Genomic DNA, 23,040 nt, shown 5'->3' with positions numbered 1-23,040 from the left:
TGATGGTTCAATTGGAAATTATCGGCCTTGGAAGGAGTGTTTGGAGTTGGCCGAGCGAACGAACATCTGCTGATGTGCAATTGCTAGAGCCTAGCAGGCCCACCAGTCCAGATGGGTGCCTTACGCCATACGCCATTGGCCCGAGGTAGCCTGAGGCACACACTGAGCTCTCCCGGAAGGAAATCGAACCACCTGATTTGATTCGAGCCGACACCCATCCATTCTACTAACGTCGACATTGGATACCTACTCAACCTCTCCATCCTAAACGCACCGAGCTCCATACTCGCCGTCATTGACCCCAGAAGAATCTCCCCTCCTCCAAGTCAATTCCTCTTAAAGCTATTCACAATGTCGGACGACGGTCAGGAGCTTGTTACCAAGCCTTTCAAGTTTGTCACTGGTATGTTCAATGCTTGCTTCCCTGATAATCCCGCTGTTGGTACTGCCGTTGCGGGCTCGAAAAAATGACCTGATTTGGCTCCGAGGCTAACACTTCTACGCAGCTGGTAAGCCCGAATCCCTCGACCAGCACCACCATTACCACCGATTTCTCCTCGACGACAGACTGCGATTACGCGACACCGGCAACGATACTCAATTGCACTTACATCAATTACCACGATTCGATCTAACACTTCATAGGCACTGACGCTCGTTTCCCCAACCAGAACCAGACCAAGCACTGCTGGCAAAACTACGTCGATTACCACAAGTGCATTCTCGCCAAGGGTGAGGACTTTGCGCCTTGCCGCCAGGTACGAGTTGCCGAGCATCACCTCCACCGGCGACGTCCATGCTAATTGACGTCTAGTTCTGGCTGTCTTACCGATCTCTCTGCCCCTCCGGCTGGTATCAGCGCTGGGACGAGCAGCGCGGTATGTTGAAACCCAGTGGTTCCAATCGATCTCGAATAAAGACTAACGCATTGCACAGAGGCCGGAAACTTCCCCGTCAAGCTCGACGCCTAAGCCGACCCCGTAGATTGGATGGATTAGTGGATGTTGTTAGAAGAGTCAGAGCAGACACACTGCAATTGTATCATTTGTGATATTGCTTTCAAAGCTAACCCCAAATATTGACTGTTGTGTTTTGAATGCTGGCTTTCCGCATTGTGATGACGTCTCGAGTCTTAAGTGATAGATTGTCGAATGAGATTATTGATATCATTTTAGCTATGTGAGGCTCATGCAAAAGCGCTGGTAATCCAAATTCCCAGATAATACTCCATGGTTCCATACTCCGTAATCCAAAAAATGGCTGTTGCGATTGGCCAGTATAAGTCGTAATGGCGAATCCCCAATTTTGATGATCATGATGACGAGACATATCACTTTTCCTCATCCTCATCGTCTGAACTCATAAATTCATCGTCCTCATCGAATCCAAAGAATGTCGTAGCTTTGCCCTTGCCCTTATCGGCCTTGGCTCCTTCGGCGGGGGGCGGCGTTGACTGCTCTGATGATGTACCCTTGTCCTCATCTGAACCGGATTGGTCGTTGCTTGGTTGTGTAGAGCTTGAATCGTGAGATGTGCCAAGCAAGTTGTCTTTGTAGTTACCAGCCTTCATGGCAGCAAGAACAGCCTCACGAGTTCGCTCACTGCTCTCTTCCTTGTCCTCAACCCACTGGCCGTCAAGACGACTCTTGCTGCCCGACTTAATTTCAGCCTCCTTCTGCTCTGACATTTGAACAATCTGTTCCCAACGCTCACGGCGCTTCTCTTTCTCCTTCTTCTCCATCTCGGGCTTGATGGCTAGATACTCGGCCAAAGCCTTAGCCTCATTTACAGTACGCAGACGTCGCCCATCCAGGTTTCGGCTAGATCCGTGGTCCTCTTGGCTCTTCTTTTTGCGCGAAGACATGCGACCACCCGCGGCTCGAAGTTGAGATCCGAAACCACCTTTGCCACCACAAAGGGGGACAGCGAGTCGCAAGGAAAGGAATTCATCGTGGGCAGTGGAGAGATAGCTCGAGATGGGAGAGTCTGATGAGGCTGGAAGTTGCTTGTTGGATAGTGTGGTGAGGATGAGTCTTGACTGAGTCGTTGGGAGTCGATCATCTATGCGTTCGCGCAGCTCTGTAACTGTTGTCGATGATGCTAGAGGAAGAACGAGGGTCGGTGGTAGTCCTAGACCAGCAAAGCTAGTTACCAGCACGTTCACGTTTCGGGGAGACATGGTATGGGATGTATTCAGTTTGAAGAGAGTGGAGGCCGCCGTGATGAATGATTGAGAAGGCCTGTCGCAAAGATTCGAGGCCGCTTTGGTTGTTTGTCATGCAAATGGCCTGCACCTTGCAGATAAGCGGGCCCTTCCATGAGACTGTCCGACTGCCACACCTATAGCGTCAGCCACAGCGCAGTCGTCCTCATCACGTGAAGCCAGCCACAAATCGAGCCCGTCTCCACCCCACTTCGCTACAGCACATTTCTAGTAGGGTTTCCGCCCACAAAAGTTATCATTTTGAGATCTCGCCTTCGTCCCTCCTAAACTGCCACCTTCCAACATCGACCCTTCCGACGAGCAGCAAATACCGCCACGATGTTGATTCCCAAGGCCGACCGCAAGAAGATCCACGAGGTAATAACCATCACATTCAGCGAGCTGCTCTGCGCAACGACGACGGCGGAGAATTGCGAGCTACAGAAGAAAGCACAAAATCATAGCGCACATAACTAACAGTTTCCCGGCAGTACCTCTTCCGCGAGGGTGTTCTCGTCGCCCAGAAGGACTTCAACCTTCCCAAGCACCCTGATATCGACACCAAGAACCTGTTCGTTATCAAGGCTCTGCAGTCGCTCAACTCTCGCGGCTATGTCAAGACCCAGTTCTCTTGGCAATACTACTACTACACCCTGACCCCCGAGGGTCTCGACTACCTTCGCGAATGGCTTCACCTCCCCGCTGAGATTGTTCCCGCTACCCACATTAAGCAACAACGATCGCACGCTCCTCCCCGTGGCATGCTCGGCGAGGGTGAGCGCGAGCGACGACCTTTCGGCCGCGGCCGTGGTGGTGACCGAGGTGACCGTGAGGGTGGATACCGACGAAGGGATGCTGGCGAGGGCAAGGAGGGTGGTGCTCCCGGCGAGTTCGCTCCTCAGTTGTGAGTTGGCCTTCGATGTTGACGGATGTGGGACGAATTGCTAACAACTAATACAGCCGTGGTGGTTTTGGCCGTGGACGTGGCGCTGCTCCCCCTTCTTAAACGAACCCATTTCCTTTAGGTGGTCACGAATGAGATGCATTTCGAAGGGTATCGGCATGTACTCATAAAAAATGGAGGGCAATTTCTACCATGGGTTTCGCTCGTGTGACTGGGTTGCGTTGCGTGGGGGACACCGTGGGAGTTTGAGGGTTTTAGAACCTCGGAATCATTTGCATCAGGGTCAATGTTTGCCGCCGTCAAAACGAGATAATTGCTCGGGAGATTCGTGAAGACGTCAATCTTTTCAGTGATGTGAGACGAGACCTCTATGTTTATGCCAAACGCCCACCGAGGCACGTCTGAATGAACGATCCGTGCCGCCAATCCGAACTCCTGCTCTGCCGTGTAATTGATTGTGATCTCGTGGCTATTTGAAATCTTGATCTAGCTCTGATGACTCGGAAGGGTTTCCCACGGATGTGCCGTACTCAATGCTGGACTGAGGATCTTATGCCTTATGCATAGCGTACTATAATAGGCCTGGGATTGTTCTTGGAGGAAAAACTGAACGGATCTCTTAGATATGAGACAAATCAATGGATACGTCAGTGATATTAAATCTGTTATTGGGCAGTCTCAGCCAACTATCCAACTACCAGCATGTCACAGGATCATGAATGAAACCAAGTAATGAGAACTTGGTCTCTGGTCACTAAGATTTGTCAATATACCTACCTAGCTTGGAAGGTCTACGTATCAACGCAAGCCTTTGATTAGCGAGGTATCTGGTAGGAGGTAACTCTACTGATCTAAATACCTTCTTCTTGTGGTGCGTTCAGTTGTCATTGTCATTGCTCGACGTATTTCCTATGTTTGCAGCAAGGGGCCAAGACGGTTAGGGTAAGCTACTAGATACAATGAATGAGAATCACTCTGTGGCAAGTTCATTTCTGAAAGACATGCTTTTGCATTACGCAGAAGCGTTGGTTGTCGGTGACTTCTGTTACAGCCCTGATATATGACACATCGGCGGAGTGTGAGAAGACATGCGTGAAGATTCAAAGTAAAATTCGAGTACTTGAATATAACAGATAGCATGTTGCTCGTCATTCAGATCCCCTTCAGGCATAACACTCTTTATATGCATCCCGGGAGTTATAGAATACCGAACAACCAAGCCCTCAACATTGGTCGAAGTAAAAACAGTCCCCTCGTGGCAGGTTTGCAACTCACAGAGCTTATTGACCAGGGCATTTTATAGAAAAACGATATAGATAGTTAGTATTAGAGACTGCTGGCTCAAGTCCGCCCACACCATATTGCTATGTTTATCCTTTTCACATACTTTGACTTAGTGTACGTATTGCCAGTGCTTTCGAGGACTATTTTTTAATAAGACTTCTTAAACATTCTTGACTTATCTAGTACCTTGTCTAGAGAAGACGGATTCTGCCTGTTCTAACAACGATGTGTTGTGGTCAGCAACAGACACAACAGGAGCATACCTAATCATAACTCTAAGCTGACAGGAAACCTGGTCTAGGCCTTGTCATTAGGCGAAGAATACAATAAGAATCAAATAATGCTGTCTGATTGGTCTTATGTCAGCAATGAACTGGTGTTTATATCTCTACGCGCCTTCTTCCTCAGCATTTAGTATGAGTTTATGGATGGGGATGGGCATACAGTCAGATATCTGCATGCAGGTAATCATATTTTGAGCGGAAATTATCAACACGTTAACATTATATCTCCATTATATATAAGATGGCCTTGATTTGTGCATGTCCTGAATCTTTATCGAGCAGTGCTTACATCTGCCAAACACTTGTAGCTGACGCATAGGCCTGCAATGGACTCCTAAGCTTAGCACCGTCGCTTCAGTTCTTTACTATCTATTACCTTTTATATTCTTTGTAGTTCCTCCACTTGCCATTAGTTCTGAAACTTACCAGCCAAGGAATCTAAGAATCGTCATCCGCAGCAAATCGCCGGTCATGATTATCTCCAGCTCTCCTCTCTTCAAAGAGTATGCCCGAACGGTCCTTGATTCTGCAAACCGTAACAGAAGGGCAGCTTGTTCACCCTTAGGCATTGCGGATGCTATTGTACAGCACCTGCTGGACCTTGCAAAGCTTCGGATCACTCGATTCAAGATCAGCAATGCTACTGAAGAGTAAGCGCAACGCCCTCCGTTTATGCTATGGCTTGTTAATGCTTTAGCTCCTTCAATCTTGTTATTGAGGGACGCATGTTTGGGACAGGAACGATCTCTAGCACCATCATAACAACGGAGGCATCCCTCTCATTCAACGGGACCGTATTTGGACAGATCAAGTTACCCCAAACCCAGACGAATTTCTGGGGAACAGACTTTGTTGCCCAGGAACAGCGTATCGAGATCACAGACTATACCAACTACTGTGCCTTTATTCGGAGCATTATAGTCGACGATGCAACCAGCCTTCAACTCGAAAACAACAACTGCACAGTCAGAGCACTTGGTACTTCGTCTGTATGCAACCTCCGTCTCGATATGCCACTCAAGGCTATTGGAGGACCTAGAATGGCAGTCAAGAAGCTTTCGCGCTTAGGTAATGACGTGACAATCGTATTCGGCTTGAGTTGCTCAGGCCCTGTCGAACTTGACCATGGCTTTTGTATTTTCGAGCTTCGAAACGGCCATAGTGAAACATTGGCAGAGCTGAAAGGTGAACTGAACATTGCCACAGGCCAGACTGAACTTACTCTACATGGGACAACACGAGATGGGGCGGTGGCCTCAAACAGAATCAGGCTTGTTGGAGTCGGCGTGGAAGCGAAAGAGAAGTCATGGCTCAATGAGACCATAAGAGAGATCGATGTCCCCGTTGACTTGGAACCGAAATGCGTGGAGATATTGTGGTGCTGATACACACTTCGGGAAACCGTACCTTGGTGATAAGGATTTGATATTGGGTCTCTTGTCTATGGATCTGACCTAGTTCCGGACACCTTGTGTTAGGTTCCATTGGCATAGAGTCAGATGTACAATAAAGGTCGTCAGATTTTCAGTTTCAGGGTTGGCAATGGATTGAACACCAACGTTGGTAATTACCTCCAATAATTTGTCAAGATGGCCGAGCTTTGTCAACAATTTGTTACCTTGTAGACTCAGATGACATTTTCTTTGTAATTCTCGTACAAGATAAGAGCCTCTTGTTAAGTGTGAGCCCACAATGTCGATTGTGTCTTGCATATAAATGCTCCACTGCCATTCACTTTAGCAGCCTTGTTGATGATGCTTCCATAATAAGAGCCGGCTTCGGCCGGCGTCTACCACCAAAGACATGGATCGTTTGCGGGGACCCAACTGGAGACAGTGGAATCAACTGAACGGCGCGTTTCGATCTATCTCTTTTGTTCATTAAATTGGAGGACAGCGTCTCCCTAGACACTGCCATTTTTCTGCAGTTAAGAATTCTATTAACAAAAAGTTGTATTGGTTGCATTTGCAGTGCAGTCTCAAACTTGGGTTGTTGCAGCGGTAAAGATACGAAATAGAGCAACACAGCATCCAATTTATTAAACCCAGATGCGGTCATTAGCTTCACGATCATTGGACCGGGTTAAGAAGCCAACCACTAACATGATACGAGGTCTTAAAAAAGATACACTCACCTGTCAAACCTGTAAAAAGGCAGGATACTCACGTTTCCCATTGCGGTGAAAGAGGAGCTGATAAACACCTGAATCTCATATTTCGTCCTCTCCATTCCTCACTGGCCGCCAGGAACTCCACGTTTGCTTGGAAGCCCTGGTAATGCCCGTATCCGTCAAGCCTCTCGTCAACCCCTGCTTCTCGGCGTTTACAGGCGATATTCAATTGGAGTTCAAAGCCCAAAATTTCCGGGTGTCGCGGAGACGCCTGAGAGACAAGGGGAAAAGTCAGGATCTGTGATGAATTCGTCAGAACAAAATGGGCCAAGATAATCAGGAACTCAAAAGTCGGCGGCCGCGCGTTGGATACGATTTATTATTACGGCCATTGGGTTTCATAGACTAAACAAGGTATTGGATCCAATCCTAATATCTTTACTCATCAGCACTACCTATACGTGCAAACCGGGCTTGTTTCACCAACCACAGCCACGGCTTGAGCTGCACCCATCACTCATCGTTCATTGCTTTGTTTCCGCAGACTCGTTAACCCAATTTCAATCTTCTTCTTCTTCTTCCTCCACCCTTTGGAGACTAGGTGCCAGAGGACAAAGCATGGGTTTGTTTGGCTGACTCCGCCGAGCTGAACTGGGCTTGTCTGCTGCTGGCGTCAACTCCCGTTTGGAACATGCTGACTTTGGATCATGTCCATCATGCTTGACTGACAAAAGACGTTTAAACTCTGATTCAATATTTTTCCTTCCTTCAAACCCTTCTCCAAAAGTTGCAGAATATTATCTCGACAAGTGTCTCGTGACTTGCACGAGATCGCCTCCCTGAATCCTTAGTAACTTCCCTAGAAATGGCTCCCTGGTCGAGTCGTCGTGGGTCGCAACCCAACAACAACTCTAACGGTGACCTCATCAGTCGAATTCACAATACGGCCTTACACACGCCTACCACATTACCTGCGCTCTACTCGACAAATCTGCCAAATACATCAAACGGGAATCGCCTCGAGTTATCCTTCTCCAATGCCAACGCCGATTCCAGCTCCGACGAGTCTGACTTGCATCCCTCGCGGCCTCAATCTTCCAAACCTCGTCGGCCACAGCACACGCGCTCTATGAGCCAGCCTTTCCCTTCTCTCTTCAGCAGCAAGAAAAAGAGACAGAACTCAGTCGGCGCACCACCGCCTGACCTGGGTTTTGCAGATGATGACTCGGCAATGCCTCGACAAGCACCAAAGACGCACGCTCGAAACCCTTCTCATACTCGAAACGGCCCGGTAGGAAGTAAGGATTTTACGACAGGCAACTGCATGACATGTGGCTCGTTAGTACGGTGGCCGCGGGAGCTCAAGGTGTTCAAATGCACGATCTGTACTACAGTCAATGATTTGGAGCCTCTGAGTGCAGATCATGATGGTTCGAAGTCGCGTAGAGATGCAAGCCAGGATCCCACCCAGTCTGTCCCAACTCGAGGTAAGAGCAAAGGCAAGAGGAAGAGGACAATCACTAATATAGGTGCAGGTCTGCATATCTCGATCGAACAGACAAAGCGACTGGTTCAACAATCCATACAATCCTTCCTTTCTAAGAAGTTGCATTCAATTCCTGAACCTCCCACCGAGGCGCCGCCACAACCGCCGCCGCAGAGCAAGTTGTCATTTAGCAGCCGAATGCAGGCTGCTGGCCAAAGCCTTGCGCCGGTCGATTTTAGACAGGAAGCAGCGCCTTCATCCGAGTCCCCTACTATACAGGTTTCTCATTATGCGTTCGATGAGGAACCGACACTACGGTCGAGTCCCACCCGACCGAACCCTACGCCAATGCGATCCTTCTCTTCTTCTTACACCGAAAGACCTCCAGTACGTAAGATATTGCAAGAACGCGGGCCAAAAGAGCAACGTAAATTGCCGGATCAATCTGAGGGTGACCCGAAAAGGATATTCAAGGCTTTGGAAGACTACATCGTAGCCTGCTTTGGCTCATTCGAATGTATTAACTCATCATTCCTAACGCATACCCACCGCCAGCCCATTAGATGTAGAAGCGAATCAACTCGTCGCAAGCCTATGCTACCTAGTGAGCCTCGTGGACAGAGAGGGCATCGTCGCGAGTCTTCAGGAAACCATGCTGCTCGTGAGCCACGAGAGGAGCAGTTTACTCCGCAATTTGAAGATGGATCATGCGACCTCGATCCAAAGTTGCTACTTTTAGGTGACTTTGCCGAGAATGGGACATGGTGGATGGGAAACCAAGAAGACTCTCGGCCTCGACGGCCGTCGACAAACCGTGTGGAACGGAGTTTCTCAAGCGCACCGGTCAACACGAAGACACCGCAAATGAGCTGGGGCGATCTCATCAAATGGTACACCACTATCGTGAATCCTGCTGAGGGATGGTTTGCGATTTACGAGGAGATGTGTCAAGGAAAAGGCTTTTTAACCCCTTCTCAACGAGAATTGCAATTAATGGAGCGGGAACTACTGCAGGGCCAAGAACATGCTCGGCGAGTTCTCCTTAAAGCAACCGAAATGCTTCTAAGAAGACCTGGAAGGCCATTGAAGGATCCAGCAGACTTGAGGTTTCTCCTAATCATCTTAGAAAACCCATTACTATACGAACATGAAACATTGTTTCGGGGAATTCTACAATTCGAGAAAAACTTGCCTTCTGGCCCAAGGTCAATACAGCAGAGAAAAGCCAGCACCCCTGAATCTGGGCCTTTATCTGGGCAACACTCTGGCATCATCAAGCGCATAGTGGGTTTAGTATCAAACTCGTCGGCTGAATGCCATAACCAGTTAATCGCCTGGTTTTCAAGACATCACCCTTCTCGCTTCATTCGTACCAAAGAGTTAGCATCTGGTTTCTTAACATATCGGATGATTCGACAGAGTGGAAAGAAGCAAGAGGTGAAAGTTGACATCACAGCTGGCCTGATTCCGCAAATGCAAGAAGGGCGCTCAGGAGCTTACCTCTACGATGAGATACACCGCGCAAACTCGTCGAAGAAGGCCAAGGAGCCTGAAAAGAAAATCATGTATGCCGAAGATTGGCAGATTAGAGCTTCTTCGCGGGTCTTGGCGCTCCTCTTCGCTGCCAATAACTTGCCACACAGCCGGAGAAATGAAGAATCCCCTTCGGGCTCGGCCGAGGGTCGCTCTAATGTTCATTCTCACGGACAAATCCTACCAACGAGCGACTTCTACAATTCAATGATCGACTACACTGACTTAGTTGCGGACTTTGAAAATTGGGAAGCTCGTAGGAGCAAGTTCACGTTCTGCCAGTACCCATTCCTTTTGAGCATATGGGCCAAGAACCATATTCTTGAGCACGATGCTCGTCGCCAGATGCAGAGCAAAGCCCGTGACGCCTTTTTTGATAGTATCATGAGTCGCAAGGCTATCAACCAGTTCCTCGAATTAACTGTTCGCCGAGATTGTCTGGTGGATGATAGTCTAAAAGCTGTCAGCGAGGTGATTGGAAGTGGGAGCGAGGATATAAAAAAGGGTCTTCGTATTACCTTTAGTGGTGAGGAGGGAGTAGATGCTGGTGGTCTACGGAAAGAATGGTTTTTACTTCTGGCCAGAGAAGTTTTCAATCCTGACCATGGTAAGCCGAATTGCCCAATAGAAACAGGGGGCCCTGCTGACTCTCAATAGGCCTTTTTCTTTATGACGAGGATTCTCAGTATTGCTATTTCAACCCGAACGCTTTTGAAACCTCCGATCAGTTCTTCTTGGTCGGAGTCGTGATGGGACTTGCTATATACAACTCGACTATTCTGGATGTGGCTCTCCCTCCTTTTGCATTTCGAAAACTTATTGCATCTGCTCCAACACACGGTACAGGGGCATCAGCTCACCCAAGACCTCCCATGCGTTATACCCTCGAAGACCTGGCAGAATACCGGCCTCGACTAGCTCGAGGATTACGGCAGTTGCTAGAATATGAAGGCAATGTGGAAGACACCTTCTGTCTCGATTTCGTTATTGATATGGATAAATACGGTACTCAGGTGCAGGTTCCCCTTTGCCCTGGAGGCGAACGCATCCCTGTCACAAACAGCAACCGTCGAGAATACGTGGACCTTTACGTGCGGTACATAATCGATGTGTCTGTAACAAGACAGTTCGAGCCCTTCAAACGAGGTTTCTACACTGTATGTGGAGGTAATGCCCTGTCTCTCTTTAGGCCAGAAGAGATTGAACTCCTTGTACGAGGCTCTGATGAAGCACTTGACATCAACTCGCTAAGGGGAGTCGCTGAGTATGATAACTGGGGAACTAAAAAGCCAGATGGTTCCGAACCCGTTATTGACTGGTTCTGGGAGACATTTCAGGCGGCGACATCTCAAGATCAACGGAAACTACTCCTGTTCATCACTGGTAGCGATCGAATTCCTGCTATGGGTGCAGCTGTACTACCGATTAAGATATCCTGCCTCGGTGAGGATGAAGGCAGGTTCCCCATTGCTCGAACGTGCTTCAACATGCTATCTCTGTCACGATACAAGTCAAAAGAAAGGTTAGAGAAGTTATTGTGGACTGCTGTTCATGAAAGTGAGGGCTTTGGGATAAAGTAAATGGTACAGTTGATGAAATTACGAATGAGCATTCATTTCATTTACGGAGTTTTGATAGGTAGTTCAAGGGGTTTTGGGAGTGTAGATCTATATATAGGACCTCTCAAGGTGCAATTAGAAACTGAAGTCGTTTGTCTATAAGAGATTCTATCGGAGAATCGCAATTCTTCAACATTGAAATGTACGTTGTACGTGTGCGACAGCCCAACAATCCGTTCATCGACCAACGTAGGAGTCCAAGCAGAAGGTAGTGGGACTTTCTAAATTTCCAACTTGTACACTTGCCAGATATGTGGCATTCGTTAATACACATTTATTGTACAGCATCGTTATGGTCTCTTTCATTCAAAGCCTTTTCACGAATCCTCTTCCTCAGCAACACCGCCAGCAGCCCGGGCTCGCTTCAGCATGTCCTCCTCGCGTTTCTTCTCCTCACGTAGACTCCTCATCCGTGCTCGGTCGACCTCGGCTTGTCTGGCCATGGCGTCCAGCTCCTGCAATTCACGAATCTCCTCCTTGGTGGGTTTGATGGGGACAGCACGGGTCTCGGCAAGTACGTATTCAAGAATGTGAGAGGAGTGTTTCTCAGTCATATCGACGGTAATAATCTTCTCGTCAGCGTCCGGTGGTGTGGCCTTGGACATGTTATTGCGTGATGAGGAGGGCTGGGAACGGGTAGCGGGTGCGGGAGTTGAAGCGTCGGGTTTGCGGAGATAGATAGAGAGTGTAGGCTTCTTGTTGTTCCGGCTGTGACGATTGACGATCATAGGAACTGAGGGATTATGGTATTTTAGTCGGGGGAGGTTCTCACGCCAGAACTTTCTGTTTTTTGGTGTATTAGTTGATGTGCCAGAGACCTTGATATATGGACTAACTTGGCGCCCATATGACCGTTCTTGAAGCTCGTTGCAAAGTCCATATGTATTCTGGTCACCTCTGGGGGGAGGATTGCTGCACCCGGGCCGCATCTTAAGGAAATGAGCTGATTCAATCGTGAGCAATGGATCGCGGATCGTCGTTTGTGGGAGAGATATCTACCTTCTATATTAACTGTCAGCCACATCCTTACAACGCGAACCCCGAGAATTGACTTACAGCGCGAAGCTTGTTGAAACGCTCACCGAGAGACCTCATCTTGAACTGCGCAAACCTTTAATTTATAAAGGTTACGCAAACGTCTCTTCAGAATCGAACCAGTTCCGTGGTCGCAATGCTTCAAAAAGTCGACGGCTCTAGGCCCAGAAAATCATAGACCCCTGCCCAAAGGGAAACGCTGTGCTGGAGGCTGCGGGCCGAGCGTTGACCCGAACTGGCCGGTGGGGTTCATATGCATCCAATGCCACTTTGACTTATGGTGGAGGCTAACAAAGCTATGATTTCCTAGGAAATTTTTGGGATAATCTGTGCAAGTCCAACATTTTTAGTTGCGACAACCCGAATTCGTTTCTTCACTATAGAAACAACGCAATGCACCGCGCATTGTCAGCTCGATGGATCAACCGGGCTCTCAGTATTGGTGAAGCATCTGCTTCGTCGAGTGTTCCTTTATTTTTATGTCCGGCCGTTGGAGCTTCGAGTCGATTTCATAGAACACCAAAAGCGACGCCTTTACCAACTCCGATACATACTCGACGACTTAATCACACCGAAGCGACAATCCAAGATGCACCAATCACAACAAGCGAAAATTCCTCTCTGGGCCTTGAGATTCCTAAGAGACGCTTACCATTAAATTGCACGGGATGCGGTGCCTTTACACAAACGAGTGATCCGCAAATGCTGGGCTATTTCGACCCTGAGAGCAAAAGAGTTAAAAAGTGGTTGAACCCAAAGGCTTTTGAGCGTCAGCATACAGCGAGCCAGGAAGATGGAGTTGTCGATGACGTTCTCAAAACCTTGGACCCAGGCCAGCTGGAAGCTCTTGGCCTAGATCCCTCTCTCTTAGTAACTGGAGTTGAGAAAGAGGGAAATATTGCTCCGAGTACGCCTCCAACTCTTTTACTACGAACCATACAGAAGCTAACAAGTAAAAAGAATCACTGCCCCAAGATAAACAGCCTGTCTGCGATCGATGCCACAATTTACAACATTACAGCACCTCGAGCGACACAGCAAAGGTTGCTATGTTCCATCCCACCGTTGAGTCCTTGCGCGAAACCATCGAGGAATCGCCGCACAAGTATAATCACATATATCATGTCATCGATGCTGCCGATTTCCCCATGTCGCTCATCCCTCGACTTAATGTTCTCCTCGGCGACATTCCAATCAGGACACGCAATCGAAGATCACGATCGGGCAAGTACCAAAATGATCGCAAGACAGAACTGAGTTTTATCATCACTCGCGGCGACCTTCTTGGCCCTACGAAAGAGATTGTGGACTCAATGATGCCCTACCTTCGTGAAGTACTACGAGATGCTCTCGGCCGACTTGGAGGCAGGGTTCGTCTTGGCAATGTCCGATGCGTTAGCGCAAAACGCGCTTGGTGGTGCACGGAGGTTAGAGAAGATATCTGGCAGCGCGGCGGTGCGGGGTGGATGGTTGGAAAGGTCAACGTGGGCAAAAGTCAGCTCTTTGAGGCTGTCTATCCCAAAGGCAGAATGGGGCCAAGCAAGGAGGCTGGGAGGACATCAGTATCAACATATCCTCGGGATAGCGTCAGCGCGGAATCGATATATGCCGAACAGGTTGGAGAGCAAGATGTGGATGCTGGGGAATTGCTTCCGCCCCCTCAGCCGGCTCAGAACTATCCCGACATGCCTCTGGTATCCTCGCTCCCTGGCACAACAGCATCCCCAATTCGGGTACCTTTTGGAAACGGAAAAGGCGAATTAATCGACCTTCCTGGCTTGGCACGAAGCGACCTAGACTTGTTTGTGAAGGAGGAGTGCCGTCAATCGATGATCATGAAGAAGCGCATTGTGCCTGAACAGGTTTCAATGACGCCTGGCAAGTCCCTCATACTAGGAGGAGGTCTCATCCGCATCACACCTAAGAACCCGGGCTTGGTCTTCCTGGCATACAACTTTACACCCTTGGAGGAGCACCTCACTCAGACTGAGAAGGCTATTGCTTTCCAGGAGCAGACACGGGAATCCATCGGTGTACCAAGTATCATGCTTCCTGGAATTGGAGGCAAGATGAAGCATGCTGGAACATTTAAGCTGTCTCACGATGTCACCAGAAAAAGAGCTGGCCCTCTTACACGGAAGAATGCGATTGGGTTAAACGTCGACAGGCTTCCTTTCCGAGTGTTATCGACAGACATTCTCATCGAGGGTGTGGGTTATGTTGAGCTTGTTGCTCAAGTCCGCGCGCAGGATGTTGCTTTGAAGGTATTTCCAGACCAACAACCCCAATTCGACGAAAGGGTCAAGCCGAAGCAGCTCGATACGTCTGATCCTTTTGCAGCCATGAGGGCTCAGCGAATAGATGTAGGAACTCCGGCGGTGAAGAGGCGTAAGGAGCCTGAGCCTGTGATAGAACCTGGCTGGCCAGCAGTCGATGTCTTCAGTCCTGAGGGGCGATTCATTGGCTCCCGTCAACCTATTCAAGGATGGTTACATAACAAGCCTCGTGTCTTGCCAGAACACAAGAGGAGTCGACCGCGAAGAAGTATGAAGGGTGCCAAGAAAAAGGACAAAGCCGAAAAGAGAGTTGCGATCAACTGAGCTCCGTCATGGTTGGATTCTGTACGATTTAAGGCTGTATGATGAATGAGTAGATGATGGTGGTGACATTACCATGTCAATTGTATATCACCCCAAGTATAGATTGTATCTAAGTATTGTGTAATATAGAGCTGCAAGAGAACTATGAGACTTAGCAAAGTAAGAAATCATCCTGGCTGTTTTGCTTGACCCCTTAACATGCGTGGAAGATCACCTTGTGTAGTTGCAATGTCAAGGTTGTACCCTAGCACTTAAGAACAGCAGTATTCCTTTTACCAAGTCCATTCCTTCATAATCCTTCAGAAGATTCCTTACATTGATGTGGATAACTTGTTTTCATATACAGATAAGAGAATTGCGAATGGAAGCTTGCATCCAATGATTGGTTAATAAATCGAACAAGTTGTGACGTGAAAAGAGGTACGTATCTTTACAGCACAATGCCGATGCTAAGGCAAATCATTTATTTGCCATACGATTCCATCAACAAGCGCGTGACAACATTATTAACAAGACAACAACACATCCTCCGGGAGAGATCACTTCTTTCTCTCCGACAAACCTATCAAAAGAGACAAATAGTCGCTCGTGCTATACCTACGTCGAACATCACATCAACACGGCCATGTCGCAACGGCAACAGCAACGAAGCGCACCAGCGCCCTCACAAACACAAACCGAGACCCCGACGCAAACACCAGAAACGAGAGAACAAGCGCCTCAGATCCTGAGACTTCGAGGCGCTCATGCGTCCAATGGGCGATCCGTACAGTGGGCAGAGGACGTAGTAGACAATGAAGGTCTTGGACGCAAGAGCTCAAAAGGTGAGCAACATGATCTTAGACAAACATACCCCCATATTTTAACACAGATTCCAATAGTGTGTTGTATCTACCATAAGCCGAAAGCCGTCGACGAATCCAGCGACGAGTCTTCCTCCAACTCCGACTCGGATTCAGACTCGGGCTCGGATCGCGACGGGGCACAACCAGCGGGCGGGAAGCGCCAGAGCTGTGGTCATGGACACGGACACAGTCATGGACGTGGGCGGAGAAATAGAAAGGGAAAAGAGAAGAGAGCGCCGAGTCCGAATGCGTACGAGAAGGTGCCCAAGCCAAAGCCCAAGGATGGACCGTCGGAAAACAAGTCATAGAACAACGAGGACGCCGGACCGTCGAACAAAAAGGGCAATGCGAAATGAGCGTTACTTATGATGATATGAGCATAGAGACTTATGGGTTGGGGCATGTGTATGTGAAGACTACTAGTGGCATAGCGATATCTGGGCAAGGTTCAAGCGAACATGATTGCAGAATCGTATGGTTCAGAATCTTCCATCTGAGGATTTAATGTACAAAAGGGTATCTCATTGAGGGGCACTTATACAAGGTAGCTATCTTGCGAATCGTATCTCGCAATCACTCAGCACCGTTCACATCGTTCTTCCCACTCTCAACCACGAAATATCTTCCCGCTGTTTTGCCAGCCGTCTTGAGGGCATCCCACTTCTCTGCCTCGGACTCAATCGTCTCTCTAAGCCTCCTCGCCCTTTGATAATACCCTATACGAACCTCCTTATCCAGAGCTTCTTGCAGTTCAGTAAGTCCAATTGTCACCTCTTGTCGAGCCTCTGTGGTCTCGTCACGGATCGCCCGCAGGGGTTCAACTCCGGTTGTGTCCACACGCTGCACGGCGCGGACGAACTGCAATTGGCTCTGGAGGGTATTGATCATGGCAGCTTCGTCTTCGGGTGTAGTTGGCAACGGTAGGGCTGAGAGGCGGAGGAGGTGGTGTAATTGGGAGGGCGTGATCTTTTCTGCGGGAGCTGAAGATGGCGAGGATGGTAGAAGGCTTCGAACGGACCAGGTGGGTTTCTCGAGGATCGAGGCGGCGGTTGATGAGTTTGTTGTTATGAGCCGAGTTATCAAAGGTCTTGTAGAATGTGTGATGCTGCGCCGAAGGGCAACACGGCAGGATGTGCAGATTGTCATGGTACGTAGTTGGCCTGATCTGTCGATATGGATCTAATTTCTGTGGACTTTCGATCAAGGTTTTCTTTCTGCGTATGGCGATCTGTCAATAGAGTCTTGTAATGGATCTATATCTAAGGTAACTTTGATCCGTCTTAACCTAGATCTTCTATGCCCAATTCTGAGGAATAGCGACAACGTGGGCCCACTAAAAAGACCCCAGGTGTCTGTGGCTCAAGCGACCGTCGTCATAGCTCAGCCGCCGTCCGCGCCGCAAGTCAGGGTACTCGCCATCTTCACTTACATACAACTTAAAGCCAACTCGTGATAACCTAGAACGTGGTGTTTATCTCTCTTTCTGTTTCTCCTCCCAACTCTTCCTTGATACCCCTTTCACGAATATCACAACCATGGCTCAAGACCCAAGAGCTCTTCTCCAAAAGGTTTCGTAACCCCTCCCCCGCTTTGCATTGGCTGTTGCTTTGCAGATGTGCTGACACATCGCAACTTTCAGGCTCAGAAGCAGCTTCAGAGTGCCGGTGGCGGCTTCAGCTTCTTTGGTGGACGAGAGGAGAAGTATCAAGAGGCCGCTGATCTCTTCACTCAAGCCGCCAATGCCTTCAAGATGCAGCAACAGAGTACGCCTTTACCGCTTTGTTTCGTTGTGAAACCGAAGCTGACACTTCCGACATCTAGACCTCGAAGCTGGAAAGGCTTTTGAACAGGCTGCGCAAGTTCAAACCGACAAGTTGAAGGAACCCGATGACGCTGCCAACACCCTCGTGGATGCCTTCAAGGCCTACCGCAAAGACGATCCCCAGGCTGCTGCGCGATGCCTGAACATCGCTGTCGACCGATACTGCGCCAAGGGTAATTTCCGCCGCGCAGCTTCCCACAAGGAAAATCTCGGCGAGCTGTACGAGGTGGAACTCGGCGATGCCAAGAGCGCTATCGAGTGCTACGAACTCGCTGCTACCTGGTATGAGGGCGATAATGCGGCAGCGTAAGTTGAATATCACAATCGCAACTGTATTTTGCATCTACTTATGGATCTTGACAGCCTTGCCAATAAACTATGGCTGAAGGTGGCCGACGTGGCTGCTATCGAAGGCGACTACTACAAGGCCATCGAGAAATACGAGAGAGTGGCTGAGCAATCAATCAACAACAACCTCATGAAGTACAGCGTCAAGGACTACCTGCTCAAGGCAGGTATCTGCCATCTGGCCAGTGGCGATTTGGTCGCTGCTCAGCGCGCCCTGGAGAAGTACCGCGATATGGATCCCTCATTTGGTGCACAGCGAGAGCATCAGCTTTTGACTGACCTGTGCGAGGCCATCGAGGCCAAGAGCCAGGAGCAGTTTACCGACAGGCTGTATCAGTTCGACCAGATCAGCAAGTTGGATAAGTGGAAGACGACGATCTTGGTGCGAGTGAAAAACCAGATCGAGGAGGAAGAGGATGAAGAGTTTGCATAAAGGAGCTACCAATGGAATGAAAGAAATTGGCACATGAGTGGCTACAGCAGGTATTGGGATATATCACAGTCAGCAAAGTCCAGCAAGTGCTTGGGATTTTGCTGTTGACATTACGGTCGAAGAGACGGGTAGTGACTTGAGATGTACTCGTGTCTCCTCATGAAGGGGGTTACAGTGGCTAATGTTAGGCTTAGAGTTAACATGACTGTTGTGAACACCAAAGCAAGCTCGTCATAGACTGAGTTGGTGTTGTCTCGGTAAAATGATGCTATCTCAGTGAACCATTAACGAAATTAACATTCACAGCATGACACTCCACGGTCGTCTATACAAAGTCATACGCCAATCTGCTTCAGCCAGAGATTCGAGGGATTCTTGCTTGAGATCAGATGTTCAAACCAATGATCGATCCACTAATACTCAGTACAAGGAAAACACAATAAAATAAACCACGGAACTCAATAGACATCTGTAATAGTATATGTGTTATTATCAGACTTGCTATCTCCAAACACGTGTCCTTCGTTTTCATCATCAAAATCATTGGATTTCACTCCCAGCCCTGTCAAAGTAACAACCTGAGTCATCTTCCAACTTTCCCTATCAATGTGTCGAAATAACCCTCAAGGCATATAGAACAAAAGCATCATCTCAAGACTGCCACTTGTCAGACTTGGTAGCATTTGTGGCACATGTCTTGGGAACAGTGTAGGTGCGGTTGGGGTCCTTCTCCCAGGTGAGAGAGCCGTCCTTCTTAACGTTAATGTACTTATACTGAATAGACTGTCCTGCAGCTAGGGAAATGGTAGCCTTCCACACAGGGTTCGAGGAGGTATAGTCTGAAGCGCTCAGGGCAACAGCCTTGGATGTGTCCCAGTTACCGAGAGCAGCGATGTTGCCAACAATCTTGATAGTATCACCAAAGTTGGTGGTGACAACCTCTTCGAAAGTGACAGCCACAGAAGTTGCAATAGGGCAACTGGTGCTAGTGGACGAGCTGGAAGTGGAAGTGGAAGTCTGGGTGCCAGTTGGAGTGGGCACACCACCCTTGGGTGTTTGCGATGCCGGGAACGAAGTTGCAGTGGCCGATGAGTACGAGCCAGCAACAGTATTGGTACCGCATTGGTTGGGAACAGCAGCCACGCCACCAGCCCAAGAAGGAGGAATAACACCAGCTCGACGATCAGCAGCTGAAAGGAATGCGGCATATGACCAAGTCAAGTCTGTAGCAGAAAGAGGATGGCCGTCGTTCTTGTCAAATTGCTCTGCGAGGTGGCCATCTGTGCCGACATACTTTGCAACGATAGCAACATACCCATCGGCATACTTGGAGACGGCGTCAGTGATGCTCTTGAAGGTGGCAGAGTCGCTGGCGTAGGTTCCGGTAGAGATTGAAGAGACGAGGTCCTTGAAAAACGAAAGAGAGACGTCCGACACAGTGATGGATCCCTGCTGCTTCCAGACGTAAATGGCATCGTAGAGTTGCTCTGCCGCGGCAAGCGTAGCGAGGTACCAGGGGTTCCCGTTGTAGTAGACATCTTCAACGTATCGTCCAACGGCGACAGCTGAGCCTTGAGAGATACCCTTGTTGATGTTCCATGAGCGGAAAGAGTCGGTAACTGCCTTGTGGTTGGCGAGGGCCTTGTCGCTGCATGGCTGGAAGGTGGCGGAATCACAGCTCAGAGCAGGGTCAAAATTGTGGATGGATGACAGGATACTGTTGGCGTCCTTGCCAGTGCGGCCGTCGTTGACATTGACTGCATGTATCAGTGATCATTGTCATCAAGAGTCCAGCCAGAGTGATACTTACTGTTGGAGTCAACGTATTTGCCGGAAGAGATCCAGTAAGTCTGCAAGAAGCAGAGAGCCTGAGGAGCGATGTTGGAGTAGTTGTCTCCTGACTTGCCGAGCTTCTTGGCCAGAGCGGCACCTTCAATGAGAGCTTTAAAATGTGAGTACATCATCTTACTGGTGAACCACCCCGCAAACTAACCTCGATATTGGGAGCCAGTTGTAAAGAACGAACTGCCCTTGACCTCTTCCCATAAGTCAAATCCGGTTTGGTTCCTATGACGGTCAGAACTGGCTCCAGTCAAGGCTGCTGCATCACTGACCAATATTGAGCCACGTAGTTAAGATCGTTGCGAACAACAGGCCACACAATGTCGTTGGCTGTGGAGGTGTAGCCGTTGGCAATCAGCCAGTTGGCGTAGGTGATCATAGCAGTCGCACGCAGAGCTGGACCATCTCGCTGGGGTCGACCTTGACAACCTTTAGTCAACGATTCTCATTCAGGGGCGCCCAAACATGAATACTCACCCCAACCGCCAGTGAAGGCACTCATATCGACGTTGAACTTGGCCTCTCCTAGACCTGAGCCATCCGAAAGCGACCCAGAAGGGTTGGAAACACCCTGGAGCTTGGCTTGGGAGGCGATATACTCCTGGATCTTCCTCTGCAAGCCAGCATCATACTGGTTGATGAACCTATCGACGACATACTTGAAGACTAGAGCGGCATCTCGAGTCCAGGTGTAAAAGTCTAGCGTGTGTCAGTAAATGTTCTTAGTCCAGGTTGTCTATCTCATCGACTTACAGTCAGGATCCTGGGTGTCTGGTGAAGCGATGACAATACCAGTGGCCACGTTCTTGGAGTTGCAGCCATCAGAGCCGATATTGCAGAGGAGTTGCTCAATAGCAACTGAGCTCTCAGACTTGATAAAAGAGTCGACCGAAGATTGTCTCTCTTGTACGAGACTCCGCTCATCGAAGGCTGGTCGGCCCAAGACGCTCTGAAGAGCGAATGAGCCGAGAAGAAAGGCAGAAGACACAAAGTACATGATAGGCTGTATCAGAGAGGCTGTAGAGTTGATCGAGACTGATGAGACTGGATCATCAACATCTATCAGGTCCATCGTGAAGCTTTTATAGAGAGCCGGCATGCCGAGTATTACAGGAATTTCGTAATAGAAGAATTGTCCTTGTCAAGGGTCTAGTTGTTAGATGCCGAATATGGAAGTGCGGAAGCAAGCTGTAGAGTTCGTGAACATCGGACGTAGGCCTTTGGGGGATAGTGCGGTGTGGTTTAAAGGCCCGAATAATTAGAATGAGGCCGAGTTGATTACAATTAGTCTGCTGCAGTTTCCAGGAGGTGGTGTTGTTTTGCATTCGATATCACCTCGGCTTGTTATAGTTGCTGAGGTCATACTCATTCATGCTCGTCAGCTCAAGATGACTTTAGATGCCTCTTGAGGAGAATGATGATATGGAGTTTTATTGCAAACTTATCCTCTGATAGTTGTATGCACCCATTCACATGCACCAGCTGACTTGAGCTCTTGTGACATTTCCCCAAATCAATAATGTATGATTTCACTGGCAAGTCTCCAATTCATAGTGTGGGGTAGAAAACCTCCATGGCATGACTACCTCCCAATAGGTAGGAGGATTATCATCCCCCTGTAATAACATCCATGGCCACTCATAGACAGTCTTCACATGCGAGCCGAGCTCTGGGCTCTCGCTTCGTTCCGTCCCCTTCCCCAGACTCTCTCGTGATGCTCAAATTCTCAACCCCCAGACTAGACAGGTCTCCCCGGATGGAGGCGTCGGTAGTGGACGGATGATTAATGAGTACCGGGTAGCTTGGAATAAAGCGCCGAGTGTAACACAACCTTCATGTCTATGTATGCATATATGCATGCAGTACATACTTATTATCCTCGGTTATCGACTGTTGTGACATGATATCTCACTTGGATACAACTTCATTTACGGAAACATGCCTACCCTGCGGCTGCGTTATTGGTCAATAAACGTCGTTACAGACCCGACAACAGGACACTCCGCCGTCATTATGCGATCTAGTCGAATCCTGGTGCCATGCTCCGAAGACGGGCCGCAGATCGTGAAATGATGCTTGTTACTTTGTCATGAGGTGGACTTGATCCCCAGATTCAGGATCAAAGCCGAAGCCATCAGAAAGAGGCTCTAGCTGTCAAAGGCAAGATACATGGGGGATCAGCAACGACCAGAGCCAAGCGTTGGATCGCTTTTGTTGCTCGGCAACCTAGTCCAGGGTCCGCTAAAAAGTTTGACGGCCTGTCTCAGGTGCATCGCGACATATGGAATTATACAGACATCACGAATTGCAAAAGATTCTTCTAGTCAAAGATATGTAGGTAGGCCATGGTTTTCCCCAACCTCACCGACCGACGGTCTCGGAAAAGGGGGGTGGAATATAGCGTCTCGTTATGCAACAGCCCCGACACTCAAGCCGTCTTTCGACAGCGAATGAAGCGGCTGAAGCAACAGTTACTCTTGGACCTGTCGATAGGATGATTGACACCATAACAAGTTGATGGCTCCTTATAAGTTATCGAGCTGCAAAGCAATCGACCCTGACTCCGAAGAGCAGGGGATCGCTAGGCACAGATCCGTGTTTGCTTGAAGAGAAGAGAAAAGAAAATTATGGTTGCGCCTCAGAGATTTAAATACACAAAACTTTGGGAACATCCGCTTACATAATCCGGCCC

General features: G+C 48.9%; 11 protein-coding genes across 18 annotated transcripts; 7 read left to right on the top strand and 4 right to left on the bottom strand.

Annotated features, from left to right (window-relative positions):
* Window positions 1-186: 186 nt before the first annotated feature.
* Window positions 187-2,288, top strand: FOIG_03308 (cytochrome c oxidase subunit 6b; the record flags this gene model as incomplete). Of its 3 annotated transcripts, XM_031201119.1 has the most annotated exons (5): window positions 187-403; window positions 507-509; window positions 646-758; window positions 815-878; window positions 937-2,278. In XM_031201119.1, exons 1-5 carry the CDS (start codon window positions 352-354, stop codon window positions 969-971), a joined length of 267 nt encoding a protein of 88 aa, XP_031068643.1. In that variant the 5' UTR covers window positions 187-351. The 3 variants fall into 3 exon arrangements, with proteins under 3 accessions (XP_031068643.1, XP_031068644.1, XP_031068642.1); XM_031201120.1 differs by lacking the exon at window positions 507-509 and having other exon boundaries at window positions 210-403; window positions 937-2,288; XM_031201118.1 differs by lacking the exon at window positions 507-509 and having other exon boundaries at window positions 212-403; window positions 815-1,051.
* On the bottom strand, window positions 1,331-2,179 carry FOIG_03309 (uncharacterized protein; the record flags this gene model as incomplete). The annotated part of the gene is made up of 1 exon (XM_031201121.1): window positions 1,331-2,179. One exon carries the CDS (start codon window positions 2,177-2,179, stop codon window positions 1,331-1,333), a length of 849 nt encoding a protein of 282 aa, XP_031068645.1.
* A 143-nt stretch (window positions 2,289-2,431) lies between the features above and the next one.
* Window positions 2,432-4,071, top strand: FOIG_03307 (30S ribosomal protein S10e). The gene is made up of 3 exons (XM_031201117.1): window positions 2,432-2,581; window positions 2,695-3,107; window positions 3,164-4,071. Exons 1-3 carry the CDS (start codon window positions 2,543-2,545, stop codon window positions 3,207-3,209), a joined length of 498 nt encoding a protein of 165 aa, XP_031068641.1. The 5' UTR covers window positions 2,432-2,542; the 3' UTR covers window positions 3,210-4,071.
* A 1,075-nt stretch (window positions 4,072-5,146) lies between these two features.
* FOIG_03306 (uncharacterized protein) lies at window positions 5,147-6,068 on the top strand (the record flags this gene model as incomplete). The annotated part of the gene is made up of 2 exons (XM_031201116.1): window positions 5,147-5,325; window positions 5,373-6,068. 2 exons carry the CDS (start codon window positions 5,147-5,149, stop codon window positions 6,058-6,060), a joined length of 867 nt encoding a protein of 288 aa, XP_031068640.1. The 3' UTR covers window positions 6,061-6,068.
* A 754-nt stretch (window positions 6,069-6,822) lies between these two features.
* FOIG_03305 (other hect domain ubiquitin protein ligase E3) lies at window positions 6,823-12,282 on the top strand. 4 transcript variants are annotated; one of them, XM_031201115.1, is made up of 4 exons: window positions 6,823-7,199; window positions 7,649-8,272; window positions 8,321-10,411; window positions 10,462-11,555. In XM_031201115.1, the coding sequence occupies exons 2-4, from the start codon at window positions 7,651-7,653 to the stop codon at window positions 11,382-11,384; spliced, it is 3,636 nt and encodes a 1,211-aa protein (XP_031068639.1). In that variant the 5' UTR covers window positions 6,823-7,199; window positions 7,649-7,650; the 3' UTR covers window positions 11,385-11,555. The 4 variants fall into 4 exon arrangements, with proteins under 4 accessions (XP_031068639.1, XP_031068636.1, XP_031068638.1 ...); XM_031201112.1 differs by having other exon boundaries at window positions 7,649-10,411; window positions 10,462-12,282; XM_031201114.1 differs by having other exon boundaries at window positions 6,823-8,272; window positions 10,462-12,282.
* FOIG_03304 (uncharacterized protein) lies at window positions 10,461-12,628 on the bottom strand. Of its 3 annotated transcripts, XM_031201109.1 has the most exons (4): window positions 12,480-12,628; window positions 12,423-12,425; window positions 12,260-12,366; window positions 10,461-12,206 (listed from the first exon to the last, which is right to left on the bottom strand). In XM_031201109.1, exons 1-4 carry the CDS (start codon window positions 12,516-12,518, stop codon window positions 11,741-11,743), a joined length of 615 nt encoding a protein of 204 aa, XP_031068633.1. In that variant the 5' UTR covers window positions 12,519-12,628; the 3' UTR covers window positions 10,461-11,740. The 3 variants fall into 3 exon arrangements, with proteins under 3 accessions (XP_031068633.1, XP_031068634.1, XP_031068635.1); XM_031201110.1 differs by having other exon boundaries at window positions 10,461-12,366; window positions 12,480-12,615; XM_031201111.1 differs by lacking the exons at window positions 12,423-12,425; window positions 12,480-12,628 and having other exon boundaries at window positions 11,454-12,206; window positions 12,260-12,414.
* Window positions 12,629-12,749: 121 nt separating this feature from the next.
* On the top strand, window positions 12,750-15,295 carry FOIG_03303 (uncharacterized protein). Its single transcript, XM_031201108.1, has 2 exons — window positions 12,750-13,365; window positions 13,419-15,295. Exons 1-2 carry the CDS (start codon window positions 12,852-12,854, stop codon window positions 15,056-15,058), a joined length of 2,154 nt encoding a protein of 717 aa, XP_031068632.1. The 5' UTR covers window positions 12,750-12,851; the 3' UTR covers window positions 15,059-15,295.
* A 94-nt stretch (window positions 15,296-15,389) lies between these two features.
* Window positions 15,390-17,247, top strand: FOIG_03301 (uncharacterized protein). Its single transcript, XM_031201106.1, has 2 exons — window positions 15,390-15,882; window positions 15,940-17,247. The coding sequence occupies exons 1-2, from the start codon at window positions 15,684-15,686 to the stop codon at window positions 16,209-16,211; spliced, it is 471 nt and encodes a 156-aa protein (XP_031068630.1). The 5' UTR covers window positions 15,390-15,683; the 3' UTR covers window positions 16,212-17,247.
* FOIG_03302 (uncharacterized protein) lies at window positions 16,342-17,199 on the bottom strand. The gene has a single exon (XM_031201107.1). The coding sequence runs from the start codon at window positions 17,047-17,049 to the stop codon at window positions 16,477-16,479; it is 573 nt and encodes a 190-aa protein (XP_031068631.1). The 5' UTR covers window positions 17,050-17,199; the 3' UTR covers window positions 16,342-16,476.
* Window positions 17,248-17,438: 191 nt separating the features above from the next.
* On the top strand, window positions 17,439-18,506 carry FOIG_03300 (uncharacterized protein; the record flags this gene model as incomplete). Its single annotated transcript, XM_031201105.1, has 4 exons — window positions 17,439-17,471; window positions 17,543-17,666; window positions 17,725-18,031; window positions 18,089-18,506. 4 exons carry the CDS (start codon window positions 17,439-17,441, stop codon window positions 18,504-18,506), a joined length of 882 nt encoding a protein of 293 aa, XP_031068629.1.
* Window positions 18,507-18,822: 316 nt separating this feature from the next.
* Window positions 18,823-22,946, bottom strand: FOIG_03299 (glucoamylase). The gene is made up of 6 exons (XM_031201104.1): window positions 21,102-22,946; window positions 20,826-21,047; window positions 20,621-20,768; window positions 20,500-20,573; window positions 20,317-20,448; window positions 18,823-20,263 (listed from the first exon to the last, which is right to left on the bottom strand). Exons 1-6 carry the CDS (start codon window positions 21,445-21,447, stop codon window positions 19,158-19,160), a joined length of 2,028 nt encoding a protein of 675 aa, XP_031068628.1. The 5' UTR covers window positions 21,448-22,946; the 3' UTR covers window positions 18,823-19,157.
* Between the last annotated feature and the right edge of the window lie 94 nt (window positions 22,947-23,040).

Source organism: Fusarium odoratissimum, assembly GCF_000260195.1.
Source record: "Fusarium odoratissimum NRRL 54006 unplaced genomic scaffold supercont1.4, whole genome shotgun sequence".
NCBI classification, from domain to species: Eukaryota; Fungi; Ascomycota; class Sordariomycetes; order Hypocreales; family Nectriaceae; genus Fusarium; species Fusarium odoratissimum.
The sequence above is the reverse complement of the archived record's forward strand: the minus strand, read 5'-3'. Positions and strand labels throughout refer to the sequence as shown.